The following is a 24,860-nucleotide window of genomic DNA, read 5'->3' on the forward strand; positions in this document are numbered from 1 at the left end:
TGGGGAAAAATGTGAGAAAATTGGGGAAAATAGTGAGAAAAACAAGGAAAATTGGGAAAACTCTGGGGTAAAATGAGAAAAAGTTGGGGAAAATTTGGGAATAATTCAGGGAAAAATTGAGGGAAAAATGAGGAAAAAATCGAGGAAAAATCACCAAAAATCGCTAAAAATTGAGGGAAAAAAGGGGGAAACGAGGGATAAAGGGGGGAAATGTTGGGAATTTCCCGGATTTTTGGGCAATTCCCGGTTTTTTTGGGAATGGCAGCGCGCTGCGGCCCGGGGACGCGGAGCGGCGCCTCTCGGTGGAGGTGTGGGACTGGGACCGGACGTCCCGGAACGATTTCATGGGCGCCATGAGCTTCGGAGTGGCCGAGCTGCTCAAGGGACGCGTGGACGGATGGTGAGGGGGTTTGGGGCGAAAAACGGGGATTTTGGGAAAAATGGGATTTGGGGGGAATGGGGATTGGGGGAAATGGGGGTTTGGGGCGAACAACGGGGATTTTGGGAAAAATGGGGGTTGGGGGGAAATGGGGGTTTGGGGGGAAAAACGGGGATTGGGGGAAAACGGGGATTTGGGGGGAAAAACGGGGATTTTGGGAAAAATGGGGGTTTGGGGAAATGGGGATTGGGGGAAAACGGGGATTTGGGGGGAAAAACGGGGATTTTGGGAAAAATGGGGGTTGGGGGGAAATGGGGATTTGGGGGAAATGGGGATTGGGGGAAATGGGGGTTTGGGGAAAAATGGGGGTTTGGGGGGAAAAACGGGGATTTTGGGAAAATGGGATTTGGGGGGAAAAACGGGGATTTTGGGAAAATGGGGGTTTGGAGAAAATGGGGATTGGGGGAAAATGGGGATTGGGGGAAAATGGGGATTTGGGGAAAAATGGGGGTTTTGGGAAAATGGGGGTTTTGGGAAAAATGGGGGTTTGGGAAAAATGGGGGTTTGGGGGAAATGGGGGTTTGGGGCGAAAAACGGGGATTTTGGGAAAATGGGGTTTGGGGGAAAATGGGGGTTTGGGGGAAAATGGGGATTTTGGGAAAATGGGGGTTTGGGGGAAAATGGGGGTTTGGGGGAAAAATGGGGATTTTGGGAAAAACAGGGGTTTGGAGAAAATGGGGATTGGGGGAAAATGGGGGTTTGGGGGAAATGGGGATTTGGGGAAAAATGGGGATTTGGGGGAAAATGGGGGTTTGGGGGGAAAAATGGGGGTTTGGGGGAAATGGGGGTTTGGGGGGAAAAACGGGGATTTTGGGAAAAATGGGGGTTGGGGGGAAATGGGGATTGGGGGAAAAACGGGGATTTTGGGAAATGGGGGTTTGGGGGGAAAATGGGGGTTTGGGGGGAAATGGGGGTTTGGGAAAATGGGGGTTTGGGGGAAAATGGGGGTTTGGGGGAAAATGGGGTTTGGGAAAATGGGGATTGGGGAAAATGGGGATTTTGGGAAAATGGGGGTTGGGGAAATGGGGATTGGGAAAAATGGGGATTTGGGGGAAAATGGGGGTTTTGGGAAAAACGGGATTTGGGGGGAAAAACGGGGATTTTTGGGAAAAATGGGGGTTTGGGGGAAATGGGGGTTTGGGAAAAACGGGGGTTTGGGAAAATGGGGATTTTGGGAAAAATGGGATTGGGGGAAAAATGGGGATTGGGGGAAAAATGGGGATTGGGGGAAAAATGGGGATTTTGGGAAAAATGGGGGTTTGGGAAAATGGGGATTGGGGGAAAATGGGGATTGGGGGAAAAATGGGGATTTTGGGGAAAAACGGGGATTTTGGGAAAAATGGGGGTTTGGGGGAAAAATGAGGATTTGGGGGAAATGGGGGTTTGGGAAAAATGGGGGTTTGGGGGAAAACGGGGATTTGGGGAAAAACGGGGGTTTGAGGGAAATGGGGATTTGGGGAAAAACGGGGATTTTTTGGGGGGAAAATGGGAATTTTGGGGGGGAAAATGGGAATTTTGGGGTTTTTTTTGGGGGGAAATGGGAATTTTTGGGGGAAAATTGGGGATTTTAGGGGAAAAACGGGGGTTTTGGGAAAAACAGGGGGTTGGGGGGAAATTGGGGGGGAAATGGGGAATTTTGGGGGGAAAATGGGGTTTTTCGGGGGGAAATGGGAATTTTTTGGGGGGAAATGGGAATTTTTGGGGTTTTTTGGGAGAAAATGGGAATTTTTTGGGGTTTTTTTGGGGGGAAATGGGAATTTTCGGGGGAAAATTGGGGATTTTGGGGGAAATGGGAATTTTGAGAAAAAAATGGGAGGGGAAATGGGGAATTTTGGGGGGGAAAATGGGGATTTTGGGGGGAAAATGGAAATTTTAGGGGGAAATGGGAATTTTGGGGGGAAATTGGGAATTTTTTGGGGAAAATGGGAATTTGGGGGTAAAATGGTAACTTTTAGGGCTTTTTTGGGGGTACAATGGGAATTTTGGGGGATAAAATGGGAATTTTGAGGGATAAATGGGGATTTTTGGGGAAATTTTGGTATTTTTTAAGGGGATTTTTTGGGGGATTTTTTGTGAATTCTGGGATTTTTTTGAGGAGATTTTTGGGAATTTTTTGAGGGGATTTTTTGGGGGAATTTTGTGGGATTTTGGGGATTTTTTGGGGGGATTTTATGGGAATTTTGGGGGATTTGGGGCTGTTTTTCCCGGATTTTTGGGGGAATTTTGGCATTTTGGGGCAGCTTTGAGGGTCAGCTTCTCCAAAATGCCCCAAAATTCCCAAATTTTCCCCCAAAATTCCCCAATTTTCCAGGTTCAAGCTGCTGAACCAGGAGGAGGGCGAATATTACAACGTCCCCGTGGCCGACACCGACGACTGCGGCCTCCGGCCCAAATTCGAGGTTTGGAGCCCCAAAATTCCCAAAATTTTCCCCAAAATTTTGGCAAATTCCCCAAATTCCCCGAAAAGGAAAAAATCCCCCCCAGAAAAAAAAAAAAATCCCGAAAAAACCCTCCAAAAAACGCAAAAAATGGCCAAAAATTAAAAAAAAATTAAAAAATAATTGGAAATATTCCCACAAAAAATTTTGAGGAATTCCCACAAAATCCAAGAAATTGGTAAAATTTATTAAAAAAATGAAAAAACTGCATAGAAATTCTCAAAAAAATACCAAAAATGCTCCAAAGTTTTAAAAAATTCTCCAAAAGTTCTGAGAAATTTCCAAAATTTACCAGGAAAGGAAAAAATTCCACCCAGAAATCTGAAAAAAAAAAAAACAAAAAACCCCAAAAATTTTCAAAATTTTTAAAAATCCAAAATATTCCCAAATAATTCAAAAAAAAATTTTTAAATCCCAAAAAAATCCTGAAAATTCCCCAAAAATTAAAAAAATCTCAAAATATTCCTAAAAATTCCCCCAAAAAAGTTCCAAAAAGTCCCAAAAAATTCCCAAAATCCCCAAATATTTTCCTCAAATTCCCCAAAAATTCTGAATTTCTCCCAAATTTTGGTTTTTTTTCAGGCTTGCAATTATCCGCTGGAGCTGTACGAGGTAAAATTGGGGGAAAAATGGGGAAAAATCCAGGAAAAATTGGGAAAATTTTGGGATAAAATTGGGAAAATTTTGGGATAAAATTGGGAGGGAAAAATGGGGAAATTTTGGGGAAAATGGGGAAAAAATGCAAGAAAAAAGCTGGGAAATGGGGAAAAATGTAGGAAAATGGGAAAATTGGGGAAAATTGGATTTTTTTGGGAATTTTTTCCGGTAGAAAGTGCAGCGGGGGCCGGGGGGGAAATGCAAAAAAAAAAAGGGAAAATTTGGGGAAAAATTGGGAAAAAATGAAATAATGGAAGAAAAATGGGGAAAAAATTGAGAAAATGTGAAAAATCGGGAAAAATGCAAAAAAAAGGGAAATTTTGGGGAAAAAGTGCAGGAAAAAAGGTGAAATTTGGGGAAAATGGGAAAAATTTGTTGGAAAGTGGGAAAAATTGGGTGAAAATAGGAAAAAAATGGGAAAAATGGGGGAAAAAAGAAATAATGGGGGGAAAATGGGAAAAAATTGGAAAAATTTGGGAAAAATTGGGAAAAATGCAAAAAAAAGGGAAATTTTGGGGGAAAGTGGGGGGAAAGTGCAGGAGAAAAGGGAAATTTGGGGAAAATGGGAAAAATTTGTGGGAAAATGGGAAAAATTTGTGGGAAAATTGGGAAAAAATGGGGAAAAATTGTGAAAAAATGGGAAAAAATTGGGAAAATGGGAAAAATTGGGAAGAATTAAAAAAAAAAGGGAAATTTTGGGGAAATTGGCGGAAAATGGGGGGAAAGTGCAGGAAAAAAGGAGAAATGTGGGGAAAATGGGAAAAGTTGGGGGAAAATGGGAAAAATTGGGAAAAAATGGCAGGAAAATAGGAAAAAAAAAAGAAATGGGGGAAAAAATTGGGGGAAAATTGGGAAAAATGCAAAAAAAAGGAAATTTTGGGGGAAAATGGGGGGAAAGTGCAGGAAAAAAGGAGGAATGTGGGGAAAATGGGAAAAATTGGGGAAAAAATGGGAGAAAAATGGGGAAAAAATGGGAAAAATGGGAAAAATTGGGAAAATGGGAAAAATTGGGGAAAATGCAAGAAAAAGGGCAATTTTGGAGGAAAGTGGGAGAAAAGTGCAGGAGAAAAGGAGAAATTTGGGGAAAATGGGAAAAATTGGGGAAAAATGGGAAAAATTGGGAAAAAAATGGGAGAAAAATGGGAAAAAATGGGAGAAAAATGGGAAAAAATTGGGAAAAAATTGGGGAAAATGGGAACAATTTGGGATAAAATGGGGGGAAATGCAGGGAAAAAGCTGGGAAATGGGGGAATATGTTAAAAAATGGAATTTTTGGGGAATTTTCTCCGGCAGAAAGTGCGCCGGGGGCCGGGCCCCTCCCCCAGCCCCTCCCCGCTGCCCTCCCCCGGCAGCGGCCGCTCGACGCTCGGGGACTTCAACTTCCTCATGGTGCTGGGCAAGGGCAGCTTCGGCAAGGTCAGATCTCCAGAATTCCCAAAAAATTTGGGAATTGCCAAAAAAAACCCGGGGAGAAACGGTGAAAAAATGGCGGAAAACGGGGAAAAAATGGCGGAAAACGGCTGGAAAATGGGGAAACGGTGAAAAAATGGCTCCAAAAAGAGGGAAAATTAATTCAAAAATCAATTTGGGGGTTGAGATCTAAAATTCCCAAAAGAATTTGGGAATTGCCAAAAAAAACCCGGGGAGAAACGGTGAAAAAATGGCGGAAAACGGGGAAAAAATGGCGGAAAACGGTGAAAAAATGGCGAAAAACGGTTGGAAAATGGGGGGAACGGTGAAAAAATGGCTCCAAAAAGAGGGAAAATTAACTCAAAAATCAATTTGGGGAGGTGGGATACAGAATTCCCAAGATTCCCAAAAGAATTTGGGAATTCCCAAAAAAAACCCGGGGAGAAACGGTGAAAAAATGGCGGAAAACGGTGAAAAAATGGCGGAAAACGGATGGAAAATGGGGAAACGGTGAAAAAATGGCTCCAAAAAGAGGGAAAATTAACTCAAAAATCGCTTGGGGGTGGTGAGATCCAGAATTCCCAAAAGTCCCAAAAAATTTGGGAATTCTCAAAATCCGGGGAAAAACGGTGAAAAAATGGCGGAAAAGGGGGAAAAAATGGCGAAAAACGGATGGAAAATGGGGGAAACGGTGAAAAAATGGCTCCAAAAAGAGGGAAAATTAAAAATCAATTTGGGGGTTGAGATCCAAAATTCCCAAAAGAATTTGGGAATTGCCAGAAAAAACCCGGGGAGAAACGGTGAAAAAATGGCGGAAAACGGTGAAAAAATGGCGGAAAACGGATGGAAAATGGGGGCAACGGTGAAAAAATGGCTCCAAAAAGAGGGAAAATTAACTCAAAAATCGCTTGGGGGTGGTGAGATCCAGAATTCCCAAAAGTCCCAAAAGAATTTGGGAATTGCCAAAAAAAACCCGGGGAAAAACGGCGAAAAAATGGCGGAAAACGGCCGGAAAATGGGGAAAACGGTGAAAAAATGGCTCCAAAAAGAGGAAAAATTAATTCAAAAATAAATTTGGGGAGGTGGGATACAGAATTCCCAAAATTCCCCAAAACAATTTGGGAATTCTCAAAATCTGGGGAAAAATGGTGAAAAAATGGTGAAAAACGGTTGGAAAATGGGGGGGAAATGGTGAAAAAATGGCCCAAAAAGAGGGAAAATTAACCCAAAAATCAATGTGGAGGGGGGTGAGATCCGGAATTCCCAAAATTCCCAAAAACAATTTGGGAATTCCCAAAAAAAATCGTGTGACCGTCCAATGGCGCCAAAATCCCATGAGAACAGAGTGGAAAAAAATCGGAAAAAAACGTTTAAAAAATCGAAAAAAAAAAAAAAAAAAATCTGAAAAAAATGGGGGAAATTCCCAAAAAATTCCCAAAAAATTCCCAAAAATCCGAAATCATTTGGGAAACACCTGAGACCGTCCAATGGCGCCAAAATCCCATGAGAACAGAGTGGAAAAAATGGAAAAAAAACGTTTAAAAAATCAAAAAAAAATCTGAAAAAAATGGGAAAAATTCCCAAAAAATTCCCAAAAAATTCCCAAAAAATTCCCAAAAAATTCCCAAAAATCCAAAATAATTTGGGAAACACCCGAGACCGTCCAATGGCGCCAAAATCCCATGAGAACAGAGTGGAAAAAATGGAAAAAAAACGTTTAAAAAATCAAAAAAAAATCTGAAAAAAATGGGAAAAATTCCCAAAAAATTCCCAAAAATCCAAAATAATTTGGGAAACACCCGAGACCATCCAATGGCGCCAAAATCCCATGAGAACAGAGTGGAAAAAAAATCGGAAAAAAACGTTTAAAAAATCGAAAAAAATCCAAAAAAAATCTGAAAAAAATGGGGGAAATTCCCAAAAAATTCCCAAAAAATTCCCAAAAATCCAAAATCATTTGGGAAACACCCGAGACCGTCCAATGGCGCCAAAATCCCATGAGAACAGAGTGGAAAAAAATCGGAAAAAAAAAGTTTAAAAAATCGAAAAAAAATCTGAAAAAAATGGGAAAAATTCCCAAAAAATTCCCAAAAAATTCCCAAAAATCCGAAATCATTTGGGAAACACCTGAGACCGTCCAATGGCGCCAAAATCCCATGAGAACAGAGTGGAAAAAAATGGGAAAAAAAACGTTTAAAAAATCGAAAAAAAATCTGAAAAAAATGGGAAAAATTCCCAAAAAGTTCCCAAAAAATTCCCAAAAATTTCCCAAAAATCTGAAATCATTTGGGAAACACCTGAGACCATCCAATGGTGCCAAAATCCCATGAGAACAGAGTGGAAAAAAATGGGAAAAAAAACGTTTAAAAAATCGAAAAAAATGGAAAAAAAATCCGAAAAAAATGGGAAAAATTCCCGAAAAATTCCCGGAATTTCCCGGAATGTTCCCGCAGGTGATGCTGGCCGAGCGCCGGGGCTCGGCCGAGCTCTTCGCCATCAAGATCCTGAAGAAGGACCTCGAAAAAATGGGGAAAAATAGGGAAAAAATTCCCAAAAAAATCCCAAAAAAATGCCAAAAAATGGGAAAAAAGGCGGGAAAAATTCCCAAAAAATTCCCAAAAATCCGAAATCATTTGGGAAACACCCGAGACCGTCCAATGGCGCCAAAATCCCATGAGAACAGAGTGGAAAAAAATCGGAATTAAAACGTTTAAAAAATCAAAAAAAAACCAAAAAAATCCGAAAAAAATGGGAAAAATTCCCGAAAAATTCCCGGAATTTCCCGGAATGTTCCCGCAGGTGATGCTGGCCGAGCGCCGGGGCTCGGCCGAGCTCTTCGCCATCAAGATCCTGAAGAAGGACGTGGTGGTGCAGGACGACGACGCCGCCTCCACCATGGTGGAGAGGAGGGTGCTGGCCCTGGGACCCCGGCCCCACTTCCTCACGCACCTGCACTCCACCTTCCAGACCCCCGTGAGATACTGGGAGCAACTGGGAATTACTGGGAGCAACTGGGAATAAACTGGGAGCGACTGGGAGTCAATGGGAACCAATGGGAGCCAATGGGAACCAATGGCGGCCAATTGGAGCCAATGGAAGGGGAGATTTGAGTGGACTGGGATGGACTGGGAGCAACTGGGAGGGACTGGGAGCAACTGGGAGAGGATTCAAGGGGACTGGGATGGACTGGGAGTAACTGGGAGGGACTGGGAGCAACTGGGAGAAGATTCAAGGGGACTGGGATGGACTGAGAGCAACTGGGAGGGACTGGGAGTCAATGGGAACCAATGGGAGCCAATGGTGGCCAATGGGAGCCAATGGAAGGGGAGATTTGAGTGGACTGGGATGGACTGGGAGCAACTGGGATGGACTGGGAGGGACTGGGACAGGATTCGAGGGGACTGGGATGGACTGGGAGTAACTGGGAGGGACTGAGAGTCAATGGGAACCAATGGGAGCCAATGGTGGCCAATGGGAGCCAATGGAAGGGGAGATTTGGGGTGGACTGGGATGGACTGGGAGGGACTGGGAGCAACTGGGATGGACTGGGACAGGATTCGAGGGGACTGGGATGGACTGGGAGTAACTGGGAGGGACTGGGAATTAACTGGGAGCAACTGGGAGGGACTGGGGGTTACTGGGATGGACTGGGAGCACTGGTGGAGAGGAGGGTGCTGGCCCTGGGACCCCGGCCCCACTTCCTCACGCACCTGCACTCCACCTTCCAGACCCCCGTGAGATACTGGGAGCAACTGGGAATTACTGGGAGCAACTGGGAATAAACTGGGAGCGACTGGGAGTCAATGGGAACCAATGGGAGCCAATGGGAACCAATGGCGGCCAATGGGAGCCAATGGAAGGGGAGATTTGAGTGGACTGGGAGGGACTGGGATGGACTGTGATGGACTGGGAGGGACTGGGAGCAACTGGGAGAGGATTCAAGGGGACTGGGATGGACTGGGAGTAACTGGGAGGGACTGGGAGTCAATGGGAACCAATGGGAGCCAATGGGAACCAATGGCAGCCAATGGGAGCCAATGGAAGGGGAGATTTGAGTGGACTGGGATGGACTGGGAGCAACTGGGAGGGACTGGGAGCAACTGGGAGAGTATTTGAGGGGACTGGGATGGACTGGGAGTAACTGGGAGGGACTGGGAATTAACTGGGAGCAACTGGGAGTCAATGGGAACCAATGGGAGCCAATGGGAACCAATGGCGGCCAATGGGAGCCAATGGAAGGGGAGATTTGAGTGGACTGGGATGGACTGGGAGCAACTGGGAGGGACTGGGAGCAACTGGGAGAGGATTCAAGGGGACTGGGATGGACTGGGAGTAACTGGGAGGGACTGGGAATTAACTGGGAGGGACTGGGAGTCAATGGGAACCAATGGGAGTCAATGGTGGCCAATGGGAGCCAATGGAAGGGGAGATTTGAGTGGACTGGGATGGACTGGGAGCAACTGGGAGAGGATTCGAGGGGACTGGGATGGACTGGGAGTAACTGGGAGAGGATTCGAGGGGACTGGGATGGACTGGGAGTAACTGGGAGGGACTGGGAGTCAATGGGAATCAATGGGAGCCAATGGTGGCCAATGGGAGCCAATGGAAGCGGAGATTTGGGATGGACTGGGACGGACTGGGAGGGACTGGGAGGGACTGGGACAGGATTCAAGGGGACTGGGATGGACTGGGAGTAACTGGGAGGGACTGGGAATAAACTGGGAGTAACTGGGAGGGACTGGGAGTCAATGGGAACCAATGGAAGGGGAGATTTGGGGTAGAGTGAGAACAACTGGGAGGGACTGGGAGAGGATTCGAGGGGACTGGGATGGACTGGGAGAGGATTCGAGGGGACTGGGATGGACTGGGAGTAACTGGGAGGGACTGGGAATTAACTGGGAGCAACTGGGAGGGACTGGGGGTTACTGGGATGGACTGGGAGCACTGGTGGAGAGGAGGGTGCTGGCCCTGGGACCCCGGCCCCACTTCCTCACGCACCTGCACTCCACCTTCCAGACCCCCGTGAGATACTGGGAGCAACTGGGAATTACTGGGAGCAACTGGGAATAAACTGGGAGTGACTGGGAGTCAATGGGAACCAATGGGAGCCAATGGGAACCAATGGCGGCCAATTGGAGCCAATGGAAGGGGAGATTTGAGTGGACTGGGAGGGACTGGGAGCAACTGGGAGGGACTGGGAGCAACTGGGAGAGGATTCAAGGGGACTGGGATGGACTGGGAATTAACTGGGAGGGACTGGGAGTCAGTGGAAATCAATGGGAACCAATGGCGGCCAATGGGAGCCAATGGAAGGGGAGATTTGGGGTGGACTGGGATGGACTGGGAGGGACTGGGATGGACTGGGAGGGACTGGGACAGGATTCGAGGGGACTGGGATGGACTGGGAGTAACTGGGAGGGACTGGGAATAAACTGGGAGCAACTGGGAGCCAATGGGAGCCAATGGAAAGGGAGATTTGGGGTGGACTGGGATGGACTGGGATGGACTGGGAGGGACTGGGAGCAACTGGGAGAGGATTCGAGGGGACTGGGGTGGACTGGGAGCAACTGGGATGGACTGGGATTAACTGGGAATAAACTGGGATGGACTGGAATTAACTGGGATGGACTGGGAATAAACTGGGAATAAACTGGGATGGACTGGGAATAAACTGGGATTAACTGGGAATAACCTGGGAGTTACTGGGAGGGACTGGGATGAACTGGGAGCCAATGGGAGCCAATGGAAGAGGAGATTTGCGTTATACTGGGAGCAAACCGGTCTGAACCGGTCCAAACTGGTCGGAACTGGTCCAAACTGGTCGTAACTGGTCCAAACCGGTTCAAACTGGTCCAAACCGGTTCAAACTGGTCCAAACCGGTTCAAACTGGTCCAAACTGGTTCAAACTGGTCCAAACTGGGCGGCAGGACCGGCTCTACTTCGTCATGGAGTACGTCACCGGCGGCGACCTCATGTACCACATCCAGCAGGTCGGCAAGTTCAAGGAGCCCCACGCGGCGTGAGTCGGCCAAAATTCCCGGAATTCCGGCCACAAGATCCCCGGGAATTCCGGGAATTCCGCGGGAGGAGGCGGGAGGCGGAAATTCCCAAAAAAATCCCGGAAAAATCGGGGAAAATCCAAGAAAATCCAAGAAAAACCCATTAAAATCCATTAAAATCCATTAAAACTCAGCCCCAAATCCTCCAAAATTCCCAAAATTCCACCCAAAAGATTCCGGGAATTCCGTGGGAGGAGGCGGGAATGGGAAATTCCCAAAAAAATCCCGGGAAAATCCAAGAAAATCCCATTAAAATCCATTAAAACTCAGCCCCAAATCCTCCAAAATTCCCAGAAATTCCACCCAAAAGATTCTGGGAATTCTTAGGAGGAGGCGGGAATGGGAAATTCCCAAAAAATCCTGGGAAAATCCAAGAAAATCCAAGAAAAACCCATTAAAATCCATTAAAACTCAGCCCCAAATCCTCCAAAATTCCCAAAATTCCACCCAAAAGATTCCCGGAATTCCTTGGGAGGAGGCGGGAGGGGGAAATTCCCAAAAAAATCCCGGGAAAATCGGGGGAAATGTGGAAAAATTCCCACAAAAATCCATTTAAAAGCCTCAAAGTTCAGCCCGAAATTCACTTAAAGACCCCAAAATTCCCGGAATTCCGCCCAAAATATTCCCAGAAATTCTGGGAATTCTAGGGAGGAGGTGGGAATGGGAAATTCCCGGAAAAATTCCCAGAAAAACAGGAAAAAATCCAAGAAAATCCAATTAAAATCCAGGAAACAGCCTCAAAATTCCCCCCAAAATATTCCCCAAAATTCTGGGAATTTTCCCAATATTTTCCCCAAATTATTCCCAAATTTTCCAATTTTTCCAGATTTTTCCTCAATTTTCCCAAATTTTTTCCCAATTCCCCCAAATTTTCCCAATTTTCCCAATTTTCCCTTGATTTTTCCCGATTTATACAAAATTTTCCCAATTTTTCATCATTTTCCCCAAATTTCCATCAACATTTTCCCAAATTTCCGGTGAATTTTCCCCAGTTTTTCCCAAATTTTCACCAATTCTTTCCCAATTTTCCCCATTTGTTATTTTATTTTATTTTATTTTCCCAATTTCCCCAATTTTTCCCAGATTTTCACCAAATTTTCCCAATTTTTCCGTTTTTTTTAATATCCCCGTTTTTTTCAAATTTTCTCAATTTTCCCCCAAATTTTCCCGATTTTTCCCAAATTTTCCTAAAATTTTTCCTAAAATTTTCCTTTTTTTTTTTTAAATTTCCTCAATTTCTCCCCCAAATTTTCCCAATTTTTTCCCCAAATTTCCCCATTTGTTTTTTTTCTTAATATTTTTTCTAATTTTCCCAAAATTTCCCGAATTTTCCCAAATTTTCCAGGTTTTACGCAGCCGAAATCGCCATCGGCCTCTTCTTCCTACACAACCAAGGGATCATCTACAGGTGAGGTTCCCAAAATTCCCCAAAAATTCCCAAAATTTCCCAAAAATCCCCAAAATTCCCAAAAAAACCCAAAAAATTCCCAAAAAAACCCAAAAAATTCCCAAAAAATTCCCAAAAAATTCCCAAAAATCCCCGAATAACCCCAAAAACCCTCAGAAAATTCCCAAAAATCAAAAAAACCCAGAAAATTCTCCAAAAATTGCCAAAAATTGCCCAAAAAAATCCCCAAAAAATCCCAAAAAAACCCCAGAAAATTCCCTTTAAAAAAAAATCCAAAAACATTACCCAAAAAATTGCAAAAATTCCCCAAAAATAAAAAAAAAATTCCAAAAAATTCCCAAAATTCCCCAAATCCCCAAAATTCCCAAAATTCTCTCCTGACATCAAACAAAAGTGTAAAAAAATCCCCAAAAAAATCAAATTAAAATCCCAAAAAAAATCGGAAAAAATTCCCAAAATTCCCCCAAAAAAATTCAGAAAAAATTCCCAAATTTCCCCAAATTCCCAAATTTCGGGATTTTCAGGGATCTGAAGCTGGACAACGTGACGGCCAAAAAATCCCACCCAAAATCAACAAAAAATCCAAAAAAAATTCCAAAAATCCAAAAAAATTCAGAAAAAATCCCCAAAAAACTTCCAAAAATTCCCAAAAAATCCCAAAAAAATCCCAAAAATTCCAAAAAATTTCAAAAATTCTTTTAACATCAAAAAAAGAATAAAAAACCAGCAAAAAAATCAAATTAAAATGCAAAAAATTGCCAAAAAATGCCCAAAAATCCCCGAAAAAATCGGAAAAAATTCCCAAAATTCCCCCCAAAAATTCCCCAAATTCCCAGATTTTCCAAATTTTGGGATTTTCAGGGATCTGAAGCTGGACAACGTGACGGCCAAAAAATCCCACCCAAAATCAACAAAAATCCAAAAAAAATTCCAAAAATCCCCAAAAATTCAGAAAAAATTCCCAAAAAAGCCTCAAAAATTCCCAAAAAAATTCCAAAAATTCCCAAGAAATCCCAAAAAAATCCCAAAAATTCCCAAAAATTTCAAAAATTCTCTTTTAACATCAAAAAAAGAATAAAAATTCAGCAAAAAAATCAAATTAAAATGCAAAAAATCGCCAAAAAATGCCCAAAAATCCCCGAAAAAATCTGAAAAAATTCCCAAAATTCCCCCCAAAAATTCCCAAATTTTCCCAAATTCCCAAATTTTGGGATTTTCAGGGATCTGAAGCTGGACAACGTGACGGCCAAAAAATCCCACCCAAAATCAGCAAAAATCCGAAAATAATTCCAAAAATCCCCAAAAATCCAGAAAAAATTCCCAAAAAAGCCTCAAAAATTCCCAAAAAAATTCCCAAAAATCCCAAAAATTCCCAAAAATTTCAAAAATTCTTTTAACATCAAAAAAAGAATAAAAATTCAGCAAAAAAATCAAATTAAAATGCAAAAAATCGCCAAAAAATGCCCAAAAATCCCCGAAAAAATCGGAAAAAATTCCCAAAATTCCCCCCAAAAATTCCCAAATTTTCCCAAATTCCCAAATTTTGGGATTTTCAGGGATCTGAAGCTGGACAACGTGATGGCCAAAAAATCCCACCCAAAATCAACAAAAATCCAAAAATAATTCCAAAAATCCCCAAAAATTCAGAAAAAATTCCCAAAAAAGCCTCAAAAATTCCCAAAAAAATTCCCAAAATTCCCAAAAATTCCCAAAAAAATTCCAAAAATTCCCAAAAATTCCCTTCTAACATCAAAAAAAGAATAAAAAATCAGCAAAAAAATCAAATTAAAATGCAAAAAATCGCCAAAAAATGCCCAAAAATCCCCAAAAAAATCGGAAAAAATTCCCAAAATTCCCCCCAAAAATTCCCCAAATTCCCAAATTTCCCCAAATTTCCCAAATTTTGGGATTTCAGGGATCTGAAGCTGGACAACGTGATGCTGGACGCGCAGGGCCACGTGAAGATCACGGATTTTGGGATGTGCAAGGAGAACATCGGCCCCGGCTGCAGCACCAGAACCTTCTGCGGGACCCCCGACTACATCGCCCCCGAGGTCGGAATTCCCAAAATTCCCAAAATTCCCAAATTCCCCGAATTTTGGGAAAAAACCCAAAAAAAACCGGGTGAAAATCGGGCGAAAAACGGCGGAAAAACGGGAAAAAATCTGATTTTTCGGGGGTTTTTTGGGGGTTTTTTGGGGTTTTTTGGGGGATTTTTAGGAATTCTGAAAAATTTTGGAATTCTCGGAATTTTGGGAAAAAAAAGGGGGGAAATGGTGAAAGAACAGGAAAAAATTGAATTTTTGGGGATTTTTTGGGGATTTTTGGGGAGTTTTGGGGATTTTTTTGGGAGTTTTGGGGATTTTTGGGGATTTTTTGGGATTTTTTTTTTTTTGTTTTTCGGGAATTCCCAAAATTCCTGAAAGTCTGGGGGAAATCCCAGAAAAAAACTGCCAAAATTTGGGGGAAAAAAGGGAAATTTTTGGAATTATTTAGGGATTTTTGGCAACTTTTTGGAGATTTTTTGGGAATTTTTTTTTTGGGGGGGGGGGGAATTTTTTTTTAGGGATTTTTCCAAATTTTTGGGAGTTTTTTGGGAATTCCCAAAAATTCCCAAAAATCTGGGAAAAAAAAATCACAGAAAAAAAAAGTGGCAAAAATTGGGGAAAAATCAGGAAATTTTGGGATTTTCGGGGATTTTTGGGGGGATTTTTTGGGGGAATTTTTTTGGATTTTTTGGGGTTTTTGGGAAATCCCCAAAATCCCCACAATTCCCAAAAATCCCGGAAAAAAATCCGGGAAAAAAAAGCCAAAAAACGAGAAAAAAATTCGAATTTTTGGTGTTTTTTGAGGCTTTTTTCGGGCGATTTTCGGGCGATTTTCGCGGGGTTTTTTTTGGGAATTTCGGGGGAATTTTGGGAATTTGGGAATTTTGGGAATTTTTGGGAATTTGGGGCGCGGATTTTGGCAGATCATCGCCTACCAGCCCTATGGGAAGTCGGTGGATTGGTGGTCCTACGGCGTCCTGCTCTACGAGATGCTCGCCGGACAGGTCGGAATTTGGGGAATTTTGGGGAATTTTGGGAATTTTCGGGAATTTTCGGGAATTTTCTGGGAATTTGGGGGGATTTAGGCAGGAATTTGGGGGAAATTTGGGGGGAAAAATGGGATTTTTGGGGGAAAAAATTGGGTTTTTTTAGATATTTTTTCAGAATTTTGGGGGAGATTTGGGGATTTTTGGGGAATTTTGGGGAAATTTGGGAATTTTTGGGGGATTTGTGGAGAAAAATTGGGAATTTTGGGAAGAAAAGGGGATTTTTAGGGGGTTTTGGAGAAATGTTGGGATTTTTTTGGGGGGATTTTTTGGGAATTTGGGGAATTTTGGGGGATTTTGGGAAATTTTTGGGAAATTTTGGAATTTTGGGGAATTTTCAGGGAATTTTCGGGGATTTAGGTGGGAACTTGGGGGAAATCTGGGGGGAAATGGGGATTTTTGGGGAAAAAATGGGATTTTTTATGAATTTTTTTGGAATTTTGGGGGGGTTTGGGAATTTTTTGGGGAAATTTGGGAATTTGGGGGATTTTGGGGGGGAAATGGGGATTTTGGGGGTTTTTTGGAGAATTTTGGGGGGAGATTGGGGAATTTTTATTTTAAATTTTGGGGGGATATTTTGGGAATGTTTTGGGGATAATTTGGGGAAAATTTAGGAATATTTTGGGATATTTTAGGGATAATTCAGGAATATTTTGGGGATATTTTCGGAATAATTTAGGAATATTTTAGGGATATTTTGGGGTTATTTTTGGGGTAATGTTGGTGATAATTTAGGAATATTCTATGGATATTTTGGGGATAATTCAGGAATATTTTGGGAATATTTTGGGGCTAATTCAGGAATATTTTGGCAATATTTTAGGGATATTTTGAGGATATTTCTGGGATATTTTCGGGGATAATTTGGGGATATTTTTGGGGATAATTCAGGAATATTTTGGTGCTATTTTAGGAATATTTTGGGAACATTTAGGGGATTTTTTGGGGATATTTTGGGTGATATTTTGGGGATATTTTGGGGATATTTTAGGAATATTTTGGAGACATTTAGGGGATAATTTGGGGATATTTTAGGAATAATTCAGGAATATTTTGGGGATATTGTAGGGATATTTTGGGAACATTTAGGGGATATTTTGGGAAAAAATTCAGGAATATTTTGAGGATATTTTGGGGATATTTCAGGGATATTTTAGGGATATTTCAGGAATATTTTGGGGATATTTTGGGAATATTTTGGGGATATTTCAGGAATATTTTGGGGATATTTTGGGGATATTTCAGGAATATTTCGGGGATATTTTGAGGTTATTTCGGGAATATTTTGGGGATATTTTGGGAATATTTTGGGAATATTTCAGGGATATTTTGGGGTGATTTTGGCTGGTTTTGGGCCCTCAGCCCCCGTTTGACGGCGAGGACGAGGACGAGCTCTTCCAGTCCATCCTGGAGCAGACGGTGACCTACCCAAAATCCCTGTCCCGGGAGGCCGTGGCCATCTGCAAGGGGGTGAGAGCCCCAAATTCCCAAAATTCCCCCAAAATTCCCAAAATCCACAGAATTCCGCAAAAAACCCCGGAAAAATCCGCAAAAAACCAAAAAAAAACCGACAAAAATGGCCCCAAAAACGCCCAAAAATTCCGGGAAAATTCGAAAAAAAATTCCAAAAAACGTCGCGAAACGTTCCAGAAAAATTTAAAATAAAATTCCCAAAATTATTGGAACAAATTCCTAAAAAAAACCCCAAAAAATTCCCAAAAATTCCCAAAAATTCCCAAAATCCTAAAAAATCCCAGTGTCGTACCCAAAATCCCTGTCCCGGGAGGCCGTGGCCATCTGCAAGGGGGTGAGAGCCCCAAATTCCCAAAATTCCCCCAAAATTCCCAAAATCCGCAAAATTCCGCAAAAAACCCCGAAAAAATCCGCAAAAAAACAAAAAAAAAACGACAAAAATGGCCCCAAAAACGCCCAAAAATTCCGGGAAAATTCGGAAAAAAATTCAAAAAAAATGTTGCGAAATGTTCCAGAAAAATTTAAAATAAAATTCCCAAAGTTATTGGAACAAAATTCCTAAAAAAAAACCCAAAAAATTCCAAAAAATTCCCAAAAATTCCCAAAATCCTAAAAAATCCCAGTGTCGTACCCAAAATCCCTGTCCCGGGAGGCCGTGGCCATCTGCAAGGGGGTGAGAGCCCAAAATTCCCAAAATTCCCAAAATTCCCCCAAAATTCCCAAAATCCACAGAATTCCGCAAAAAACCCCGGAAAAATCAGCAAAAAAACCCGAAAAAAAACGACAAAAATGGCCCAAAAAACGCCCAAAAATTCCGGGAAAATTCGAAAAAAAAATTCCAAAAAAATGTCGCGAAACGTTCCAGAAAAATTTAAAATAAAATTCCCAAAGTTATTGGAACAAAATTCCTAAAAAAACCCCAAAAAATTCCCAAAAATTCCCAAAAATTCCCCAAATCCGCAAAATTCCGCAAAAAAACCCCGGAAAAATCCGCAAAAAAAACCCGAAAAAAATGGCCCAAAAAAACGACCAAAAACGCCCCAAAAACTCCGGAAAAAATCGAAAAAATATTCCAAAAAATGTCACAAAAAATTCTGGAAAAATTCAAAACCAAATTCCCAAAACTATTGGAAAAAAAAAATTCCTAATAAAACCCAAAAAATTCCCAAAAATTCCAAAAAATCCCCCCCCCAAAAAAAACCCCCAAAATTTCAATTTTTAGCCTTAATTTTTGCCTTTTTTAAACCCTTTTTTTCACCATTTTCCCAAATTTTCTTTGATTTCCTCTGGGTTTTTTTTGATTTTTTGGGAATTTCGGGAATTTTCAGAAATTTGGGAATTTTTCCAGAATTTTTTCAGATGATTTTTAGGAATTTCCATCCCCCAGACCCATTTTTATCCTTAATTTCGCCTTTTTTTTAAATCCCTTTTTTTTCGCCGTTTTCCCAAATTTCCTCCAATTTCCTCGGGGTTTTTTTTTGTTTTTCCAGGAATTTCGGGAATTTGAAGAAATTTGGGAATTTTTTGGGAATTTTTTTGGTTGTTTTTTTTGGAATTTCCATCTCCCAGACCCATTTGTAGCCTTAATTTCCCCCCTTTTTTTTTTGCCATTTTCCCAAATTTCCTCCAATTTCCTCACTTTTTTTTTGTTTTTCCTGGAATTCCGGGAATTTTCCAAAATTTGGGAATTCTGGGAATTCTGACCTGAATTTTTTGGGGGATTTTCCATCCCCCAGACCCATTTTTAGCCTTAATTTCGCCGTTTTTTTTAAATCCCTTTTTTTCCGCCGTTTTCCCAAATTTCCTCCGTTTCCCTTGGGGTTTTTTTTTGTTTTTCCGGGAATTTTGGGAATTTTCCAAAATTTGGGAATTCTGAGCTGAATGTTTGGGAATTTCCATCCCCCAGACCCATTTTTAGCCTTAATTTCACCTTTTTTTAAATCCCTTTTTTTTTGCCGTTTTCCCAAATTTCCTCCGTTTTCCTTGGGGTTTTTTTTTGTTTTTCCGGGAATTTTCCAAAATTTGGGAATTCTGACCTGAATTTTTTGGGGGATTTTCCATCCCCCAGACCCATTTTTAGCCTTAATTTCTCCCTTTTTTTAAATCCCTTTTTTTTTTGCCGTTTTCCCAAATTTCCTCCGTTTCCCTTGGGGTTTTTTTTGTTTTTCCGGGAATTTTCCAAAATTTGGGAATTCTGAGCTGAATGTTTGGGAATTTCCATCCCCCAGACCCATTTTTAGCCTTAATTTCACCTTTTTTTTTAAATCCCTTTTTTTTCGCCGTTTTCCCAAATTTCCTCCGTTTCCCTTGGGGTTTTTTTTTGTTCTTCCGAGAATTTGAGGAAATTTGGGAATTTTTCGGGAATTTTTCTTGACGATTTCCTGGATTTTCCATCCCCCAGACCCATTTCTTTTAGCCTTAATTTCGCCCCTTTTTTTAACCCCTTCTTTTCCCCGCCGTTTCCCCGTTTTCCCTCGGATTTCCGCGCGGTTTTTTTTGTTCTCCCGGGAATTTCGGGAATTTTGGGATTTTTCCCTCGGCAGTTCCTGACCAAGCACCCCGGGAAGCGGCTGGGGGCCGGCCCGGGGGGGGAGCAGGAGGTTCGGGGTCACCCCTTCTTCCGCCGAACGGACTGGGAGCGCCTGGAGCGCCTGGAGGTGCCGCCGCCCTTCACCCCCCGCCCGGTGAGTGACCCAAAAACGCCCCAAATCCACCCAAAATCGGCCCCAAAATACGCCCGGAATAGCCCCAGAATATCCCCAGGATGGCCCCAAAAATAACCCAAAATAGCCCCAAAAATAACCCAAAATATTCCCAAAAACAACCCAAAATATCCCCAAAAATAACCCAAAATATTCCCAAAAATAACCCAAAATATCCCCAGGACAGCCCCAAAAACAACCCAAAATATCCCCAGGATGGCCCCAAAAATAACCCAAAATAGCCCCAAAAATAACCCAAAATATCCCCAGGATGGCCCCAAAAATAACCCAAAATATTCCCAAAAACAACCCAAAATATCCCCAAAAACAACCCAAAATAGTCCCAAAAATAACCCAAAATATCCCCAAAAACAACCCAAAATAGTCCCAAAAATAACCCAAAATAGCCCCAAAAACAACCCAAAATATTCCCAAAAATAACCCAAAATATCCCCAGGATAGCCCCAAAAACAACCCAAAATAGCCCCAAAAATAACCCAATATAGCTCCAAAAATAACCCAATATAGCTCCAAAAATAACCCAAAATAGCCCCAAAAATAACCCAAAATATCCCCAGGATAGCTCCAAAAATAACCCAAAAATAACCCAAAATATTCCTAAAATCACCCCAAAATATCCCCAGGATAGCCCCAAAAACAACCCAAAATAGCCCCAAAAATAACCCAAAATATTCCCAAAATATCCCCAGAAAGAACCCGAAATATCCCCAAAATCGGCCCCAAAATATGCCCAGAATAGCCCCAAAATATCCCCAGGATAGCCCCAAAAATAACCCAAAATATTCCCAAAATATCACCAGAAAGAACCCGAAATATCCCCAAAATCGGCCCCAAAATATGCCCGGAATAGCCCCAAAAATAACCCAAAATAGCCCCAGGATAGCCCCAAAAACAACCCAAAGTATTCCTAAAATCACCCCAAAATATCCCCAGGATAGCCCCAAAAACAACCCGAAATATCCCCAAAAATAACCCAAAATATTCCCAGGATAGCCCCAAAAACAACCCAAAATATTCCCAAAAACAACCCAAAATAGCCTCAAAAACAACCCAAAATATCCCCAAAATATCCCCAAAAATAACCCAAGATATTCCCAAAAATAACCCAAAAATAACCCAAAATATTCCCAAAATATCCCCAGAAAGAACCCGATATATCCCCAAAATCGGCCCAAAAATATCCCCAGGATAGCCCCAAAAATAACCCAAAATATTCCCAAAATCAGCCCCAAAATAGCCCCAAAAATTCATTTTTTTGCCCCAAAAAATCCCCATTTTTTCCCCCAAAAATTCCCATTTTTCCTCCCCAAACTTTCCCCTTATTTCCCCCCAAAAAATCCCATTTTTTCCCCAAATTTTCCCATTTTTTCCCCAAATTTCCCCCTTTTTTCCCCAAATTTCCCCTTTATTTCCCCCCCTCTCCCCCCGATCCCCCCCAAACTTCCTCCCCCCCTCCCCCTTCTCTTCCCCCACCTTTTCCCCCCCCTCCCCCCACATTCCCCCTCCCAAATTTCCCCAAAATCTCTTCTTTTTCCCCCCAAAAAGTGCGGCCGGAACGGGGAGAATTTCGACCAGTTCTTCACGCGGGCGCCGCCGGCGCTGACGCCGCCGGACGCGCTGGTGCTGGCGGGGCTGGACCAGGCCGAGTTCCAGGGCTTCAGCTTCACCAACCCCGACTTCCCGCCGCCCCCCGCCGCCCTCGCCTGACCCCCGACCTTGGGGGAACCCCCCCAAAAAAATTCGGGAGCCCCCGACCCCGAATTCCCGAAAAAACCCAAAAAAAATCCCAAAAAATTCGATTTTTTCTTATTAGTTTGAGGTTTTCCCCCTATTTTGGACCGTACCAAGTTTAGGATTCCCCTATTTTGGACAATACCAAGTTCAAGGATCCCCCCAAAAAATTTGGGACCCCCCGACCCCGAATTCCCAAAAAAAACCCAAAAAAATCCCAAAAAATTTGATTAGTTTGAGGTTTTCCCCCCTATTTTGGACCGTACCATGTTTAGGATTCCCCCTATTTTGGACTGGACCAAGTTCAAGAATTCCCCCCAAAAAATTTGGGACCCCCCGACCCCGAATTCCCAAAAAAACCCAAAAAAAATCCCAAAAATTTTGATTATTTTGAGATTTTCCCCCCTATTTTGGACCGTACCATGTTTAGGATTCCCCCTATTTTGGACTGGACCAAGTTCAGGGATCCCCCCAAAAAATTCGGGAGCCCCCGACCCCGAATTCCCAAAAAATTCCCAAAAAATCCCCCCAAAATTTGACTTTTTTCTGATTATTTTGAGGTTTTCCCCCCCTATTTTGGACCGTACCATGTTTAGGATTCCCCCTATTTTGGACTGGACCAAGTTCAGGGATCCCCCAAAAAATTTCGGTAGCCCCCGACCCCAAATTCCCAAAAAAACCGCAAAAAAATCCCAAAAAATTCAATTTTTTCTGATTATTTTGAGGTTTCCCCCCTATTTTGGACCGTACCATGTTTAGGATCCCCCTGTTTTGGGCTGGACCAAGTTCAAGAATCCCCCCCAAAAAATTTGGGATCCTCAGACCCCGAATCCCCAGAAAAACCCAAAAAAAATCCCAAAAAATTTGATTATTTTGAGGTTTTCTCCCCTATTTTGGACCGTACCATGTTTAGGATTCCCCCTATTTTGGACTGGACCAAGTTCAGGAATTCCCAAAAAAAATTTGGGATCCTCAGACCCTGAATTCCCGAAAAAACCCAAAAAAATCCCAAAAAATTTGATTATTTTGAGGTTTTCTCCCCTATTTTGGACCGTACCATGTTTAGGATTCCCCCTATTTTGGACTGGACCAAGTTCAAGAATTCCCCCAAAAAAATTTGGGATCCTCAGACCCCGAATTCCCGAAAAAACCCCAAAAAAATCCCAAAAAAATTCGATTTTTTTGCTTTATTTTGAGGTTTTCCCCCCTATTTTGGACCGTACCATGTTTAGGATTCCCCTATTTTGGACTGGACCAAGTTCAGGGATCCCCCCAAAAAATTTGGGACCCCCTGACCCCGAATTCCCAAAAAAACCCCAAAAAAATCCCAAAAATTTTGATTATTTTGAGGTTTTCCCCCCTATTTTGGACCGTACCATGTTTAGGATTCCCCCTATTTTGGACTGGACCAAGTTCAGGAATTCCCGAAAAAAATTTGGGACCCCCCGACCCCGAATTCCCGAAAAAACCCCAAAAAAATCCCAAAAAATTTGACTTTTTTCTGATTAGTTTGAGGTTTTCCCCCCTATTTTGGACCGTACCATGTTTAGGATTCCCCCTATTTTGGACTGGACCAAGTTCAAGGATCCCCTCCAAAAAAATTTGGGAGCCCCCGACCCCGAATTCCCGAAAAATTCCCAAAAAAATCCCAAAAAAATTCGATTTTTTTGCTTTATTTTGAGGTTTTCCCCCCTATTTTGGACCGTTCCAAGTTTAGGACCCCCCTGTTTTGGGCTGTACCAAGTTCAAGAATCCCCCCCAAAAAATTTGGGATCCTCAGACCCCGAATCCCCAAAAAAACCCCAAAAAAATCCCAAAAATTTTGATTATTTTGAGGTTTTCCCCCCTATTTTGGACCGTACCATGTTTAGGATTCCCCCTATTTTGGACTGGACCAAGTTCAGGAATTCCCAAAAAAAATTTGGGACCCCCTGACCCCGAATTCCCAAAAAATTCCCAAAAAATTCCCCCAAAAATTCCCCAAAAATTCCCCAAAAAATTCCCCAAAAAAATCCCGAAAAATTCCCCAAAAAATTCGATTATTTTGAGGTTTTCCCCCTATTTTGGACCGTACCAAGTTCAGGAATTCCCTAAAATTTGGGAACCACCCCCAAAAAAATTGGGGATCGCCCGATCCTGAATTCCCAAAAAATTCCAAAAAAATTCCCCCAAAAATTCCCAAAAAATCCCCAAAAATCCAAATTATATTGAATTTCCCCCAATTTTGGGGGTGTTTCCCCCAATTTTGGGGGTTTTTCCCCAATTTTTGGGCATCCTAAAAAAATTCCCTCTAAAATTTGGGGTCCCCTAAAAAATTCCCAAAAAATTTGGGGGGTCCCGACCCAAATTTGACAAAAAATTCTTGAAAATTTGAAATTTTTCCCCAAATTTTGGGATTTTTCCCCCAATTTTTGCCCCTTTCCCCGGAAATTTTGGGATTTTCCACCCAAATTTTGGGATTTTCCCCAAAATTTTGGGAATTTTTTCCCTCCCGGCTGTGACTCCTCCTGGGATGAGCGGGGAGGACCCAAAATTCCCCAAAATCCCCAAAAATTTTCCCAAATTTCCCCAAAAATGCCAAAATTTTCCCTAAATTCCTCCAGATTTTCCCAAATTTTCTAAAAATTTCCCCCCAAATTCCCAAAATCCAATAATTTTCCCAAAATTTTCCCAAAATTCCTCAAAAAATTTAAAAAAATCCCAAATTTCCCCCAAAATTTTTCAAAATCCCAAGATTTTCCAAATTTTCCCCATAATTCCCCAAAATCCAAAATTTTTCCCAAATTTCCCCAAAAATCTCAAAATTCCCCCAAACGTTCCCCAAAATTCCCCACCAAAATCCCAAAATTTCCTCAAAACTTCCTAAAAAAATCCCAAAATTTCCCAAAAAAATTTCCCAAAACCCCAAATTTTCCCAAAATCTCCCCCCCAAAATCCCAAAATTTCTCCAAATTTTCCCTAAAATTCCCCCAAAAATCCCAAAATTCCCCCAAAAATCCCAAAATTTTCCCAAATTTCCCCAGAAATCCAAAATTTCCCCAAATTTCCCCCAATTTCCCCTCCCCCAATAAAGAGTTGAGCCCAGCTGGAGCCTCTTGGGTCCCTTTGTTTGAACTGGTTTATACTGGTTATACTGGTTTGGACTGGTTTATACTGGGAGAGACTGGGGGACTGGTTTAGACTGGTTTATACTGGGAGAGAACTGGTTTATACTGGTTTATACTGGGAGGGAACTGGTTTGGACTGGTTTGTACTGGGAGGGACTATTCTGGACTGGTTTATACTGGTTTGGACTGGATTTTCCTGGTTTCTACTGGTTTATTCCAGTCTATACTGGTTTATACTGGTCCATACTGGTTTGTACTGGTTTTTACCGGTTTATTCCATTCCATACTGGTTTTTACTGGTCCGTACTGGTCCGTGCTGC

General features: G+C 42.2%; 1 protein-coding gene and 1 long non-coding RNA gene across 2 annotated transcripts in view; both read left to right on the forward strand.

The window, feature by feature from the left end:
- Positions 1–21,501, forward strand: part of PRKCG (protein kinase C gamma) — a 36,234-nt gene extending 14,733 nt beyond the window's left edge. The window contains exons 8-19 of the mRNA XM_077789871.1: positions 266–400; positions 2,751–2,838; positions 3,460–3,489; positions 4,828–4,950; positions 7,744–7,917; positions 10,873–10,964; positions 12,350–12,412; positions 14,328–14,466; positions 15,384–15,464; positions 16,869–16,976; positions 19,523–19,663; positions 21,248–21,501. Coding sequence (XP_077645997.1) covers positions 266–400; positions 2,751–2,838; positions 3,460–3,489; positions 4,828–4,950; positions 7,744–7,917; positions 10,873–10,964; positions 12,350–12,412; positions 14,328–14,466; positions 15,384–15,464; positions 16,869–16,976; positions 19,523–19,663; positions 21,248–21,409 — 1,336 coding nt within the window. The 3' untranslated portion in view covers positions 21,410–21,501. The remainder of the gene's footprint in view (positions 1–265; positions 401–2,750; positions 2,839–3,459; positions 3,490–4,827; positions 4,951–7,743; positions 7,918–10,872; positions 10,965–12,349; positions 12,413–14,327; positions 14,467–15,383; positions 15,465–16,868; positions 16,977–19,522; positions 19,664–21,247) is intronic.
- A 949-nt stretch (positions 21,502–22,450) lies between these two features.
- LOC144248145 (uncharacterized) lies at positions 22,451–24,517 on the forward strand. The gene is made up of 2 exons (XR_013341531.1): positions 22,451–23,115; positions 23,270–24,517. It is a non-coding gene; the product is annotated as an uncharacterized LOC144248145 (long non-coding RNA).
- The last annotated feature ends 343 nt before the right edge of the window (positions 24,518–24,860 follow it).

Source organism: Lonchura striata, chromosome 38 (assembly GCF_046129695.1).
Source record: "Lonchura striata isolate bLonStr1 chromosome 38, bLonStr1.mat, whole genome shotgun sequence".
Classification (NCBI taxonomy): domain Eukaryota; kingdom Metazoa; phylum Chordata; class Aves; order Passeriformes; family Estrildidae; genus Lonchura; species Lonchura striata.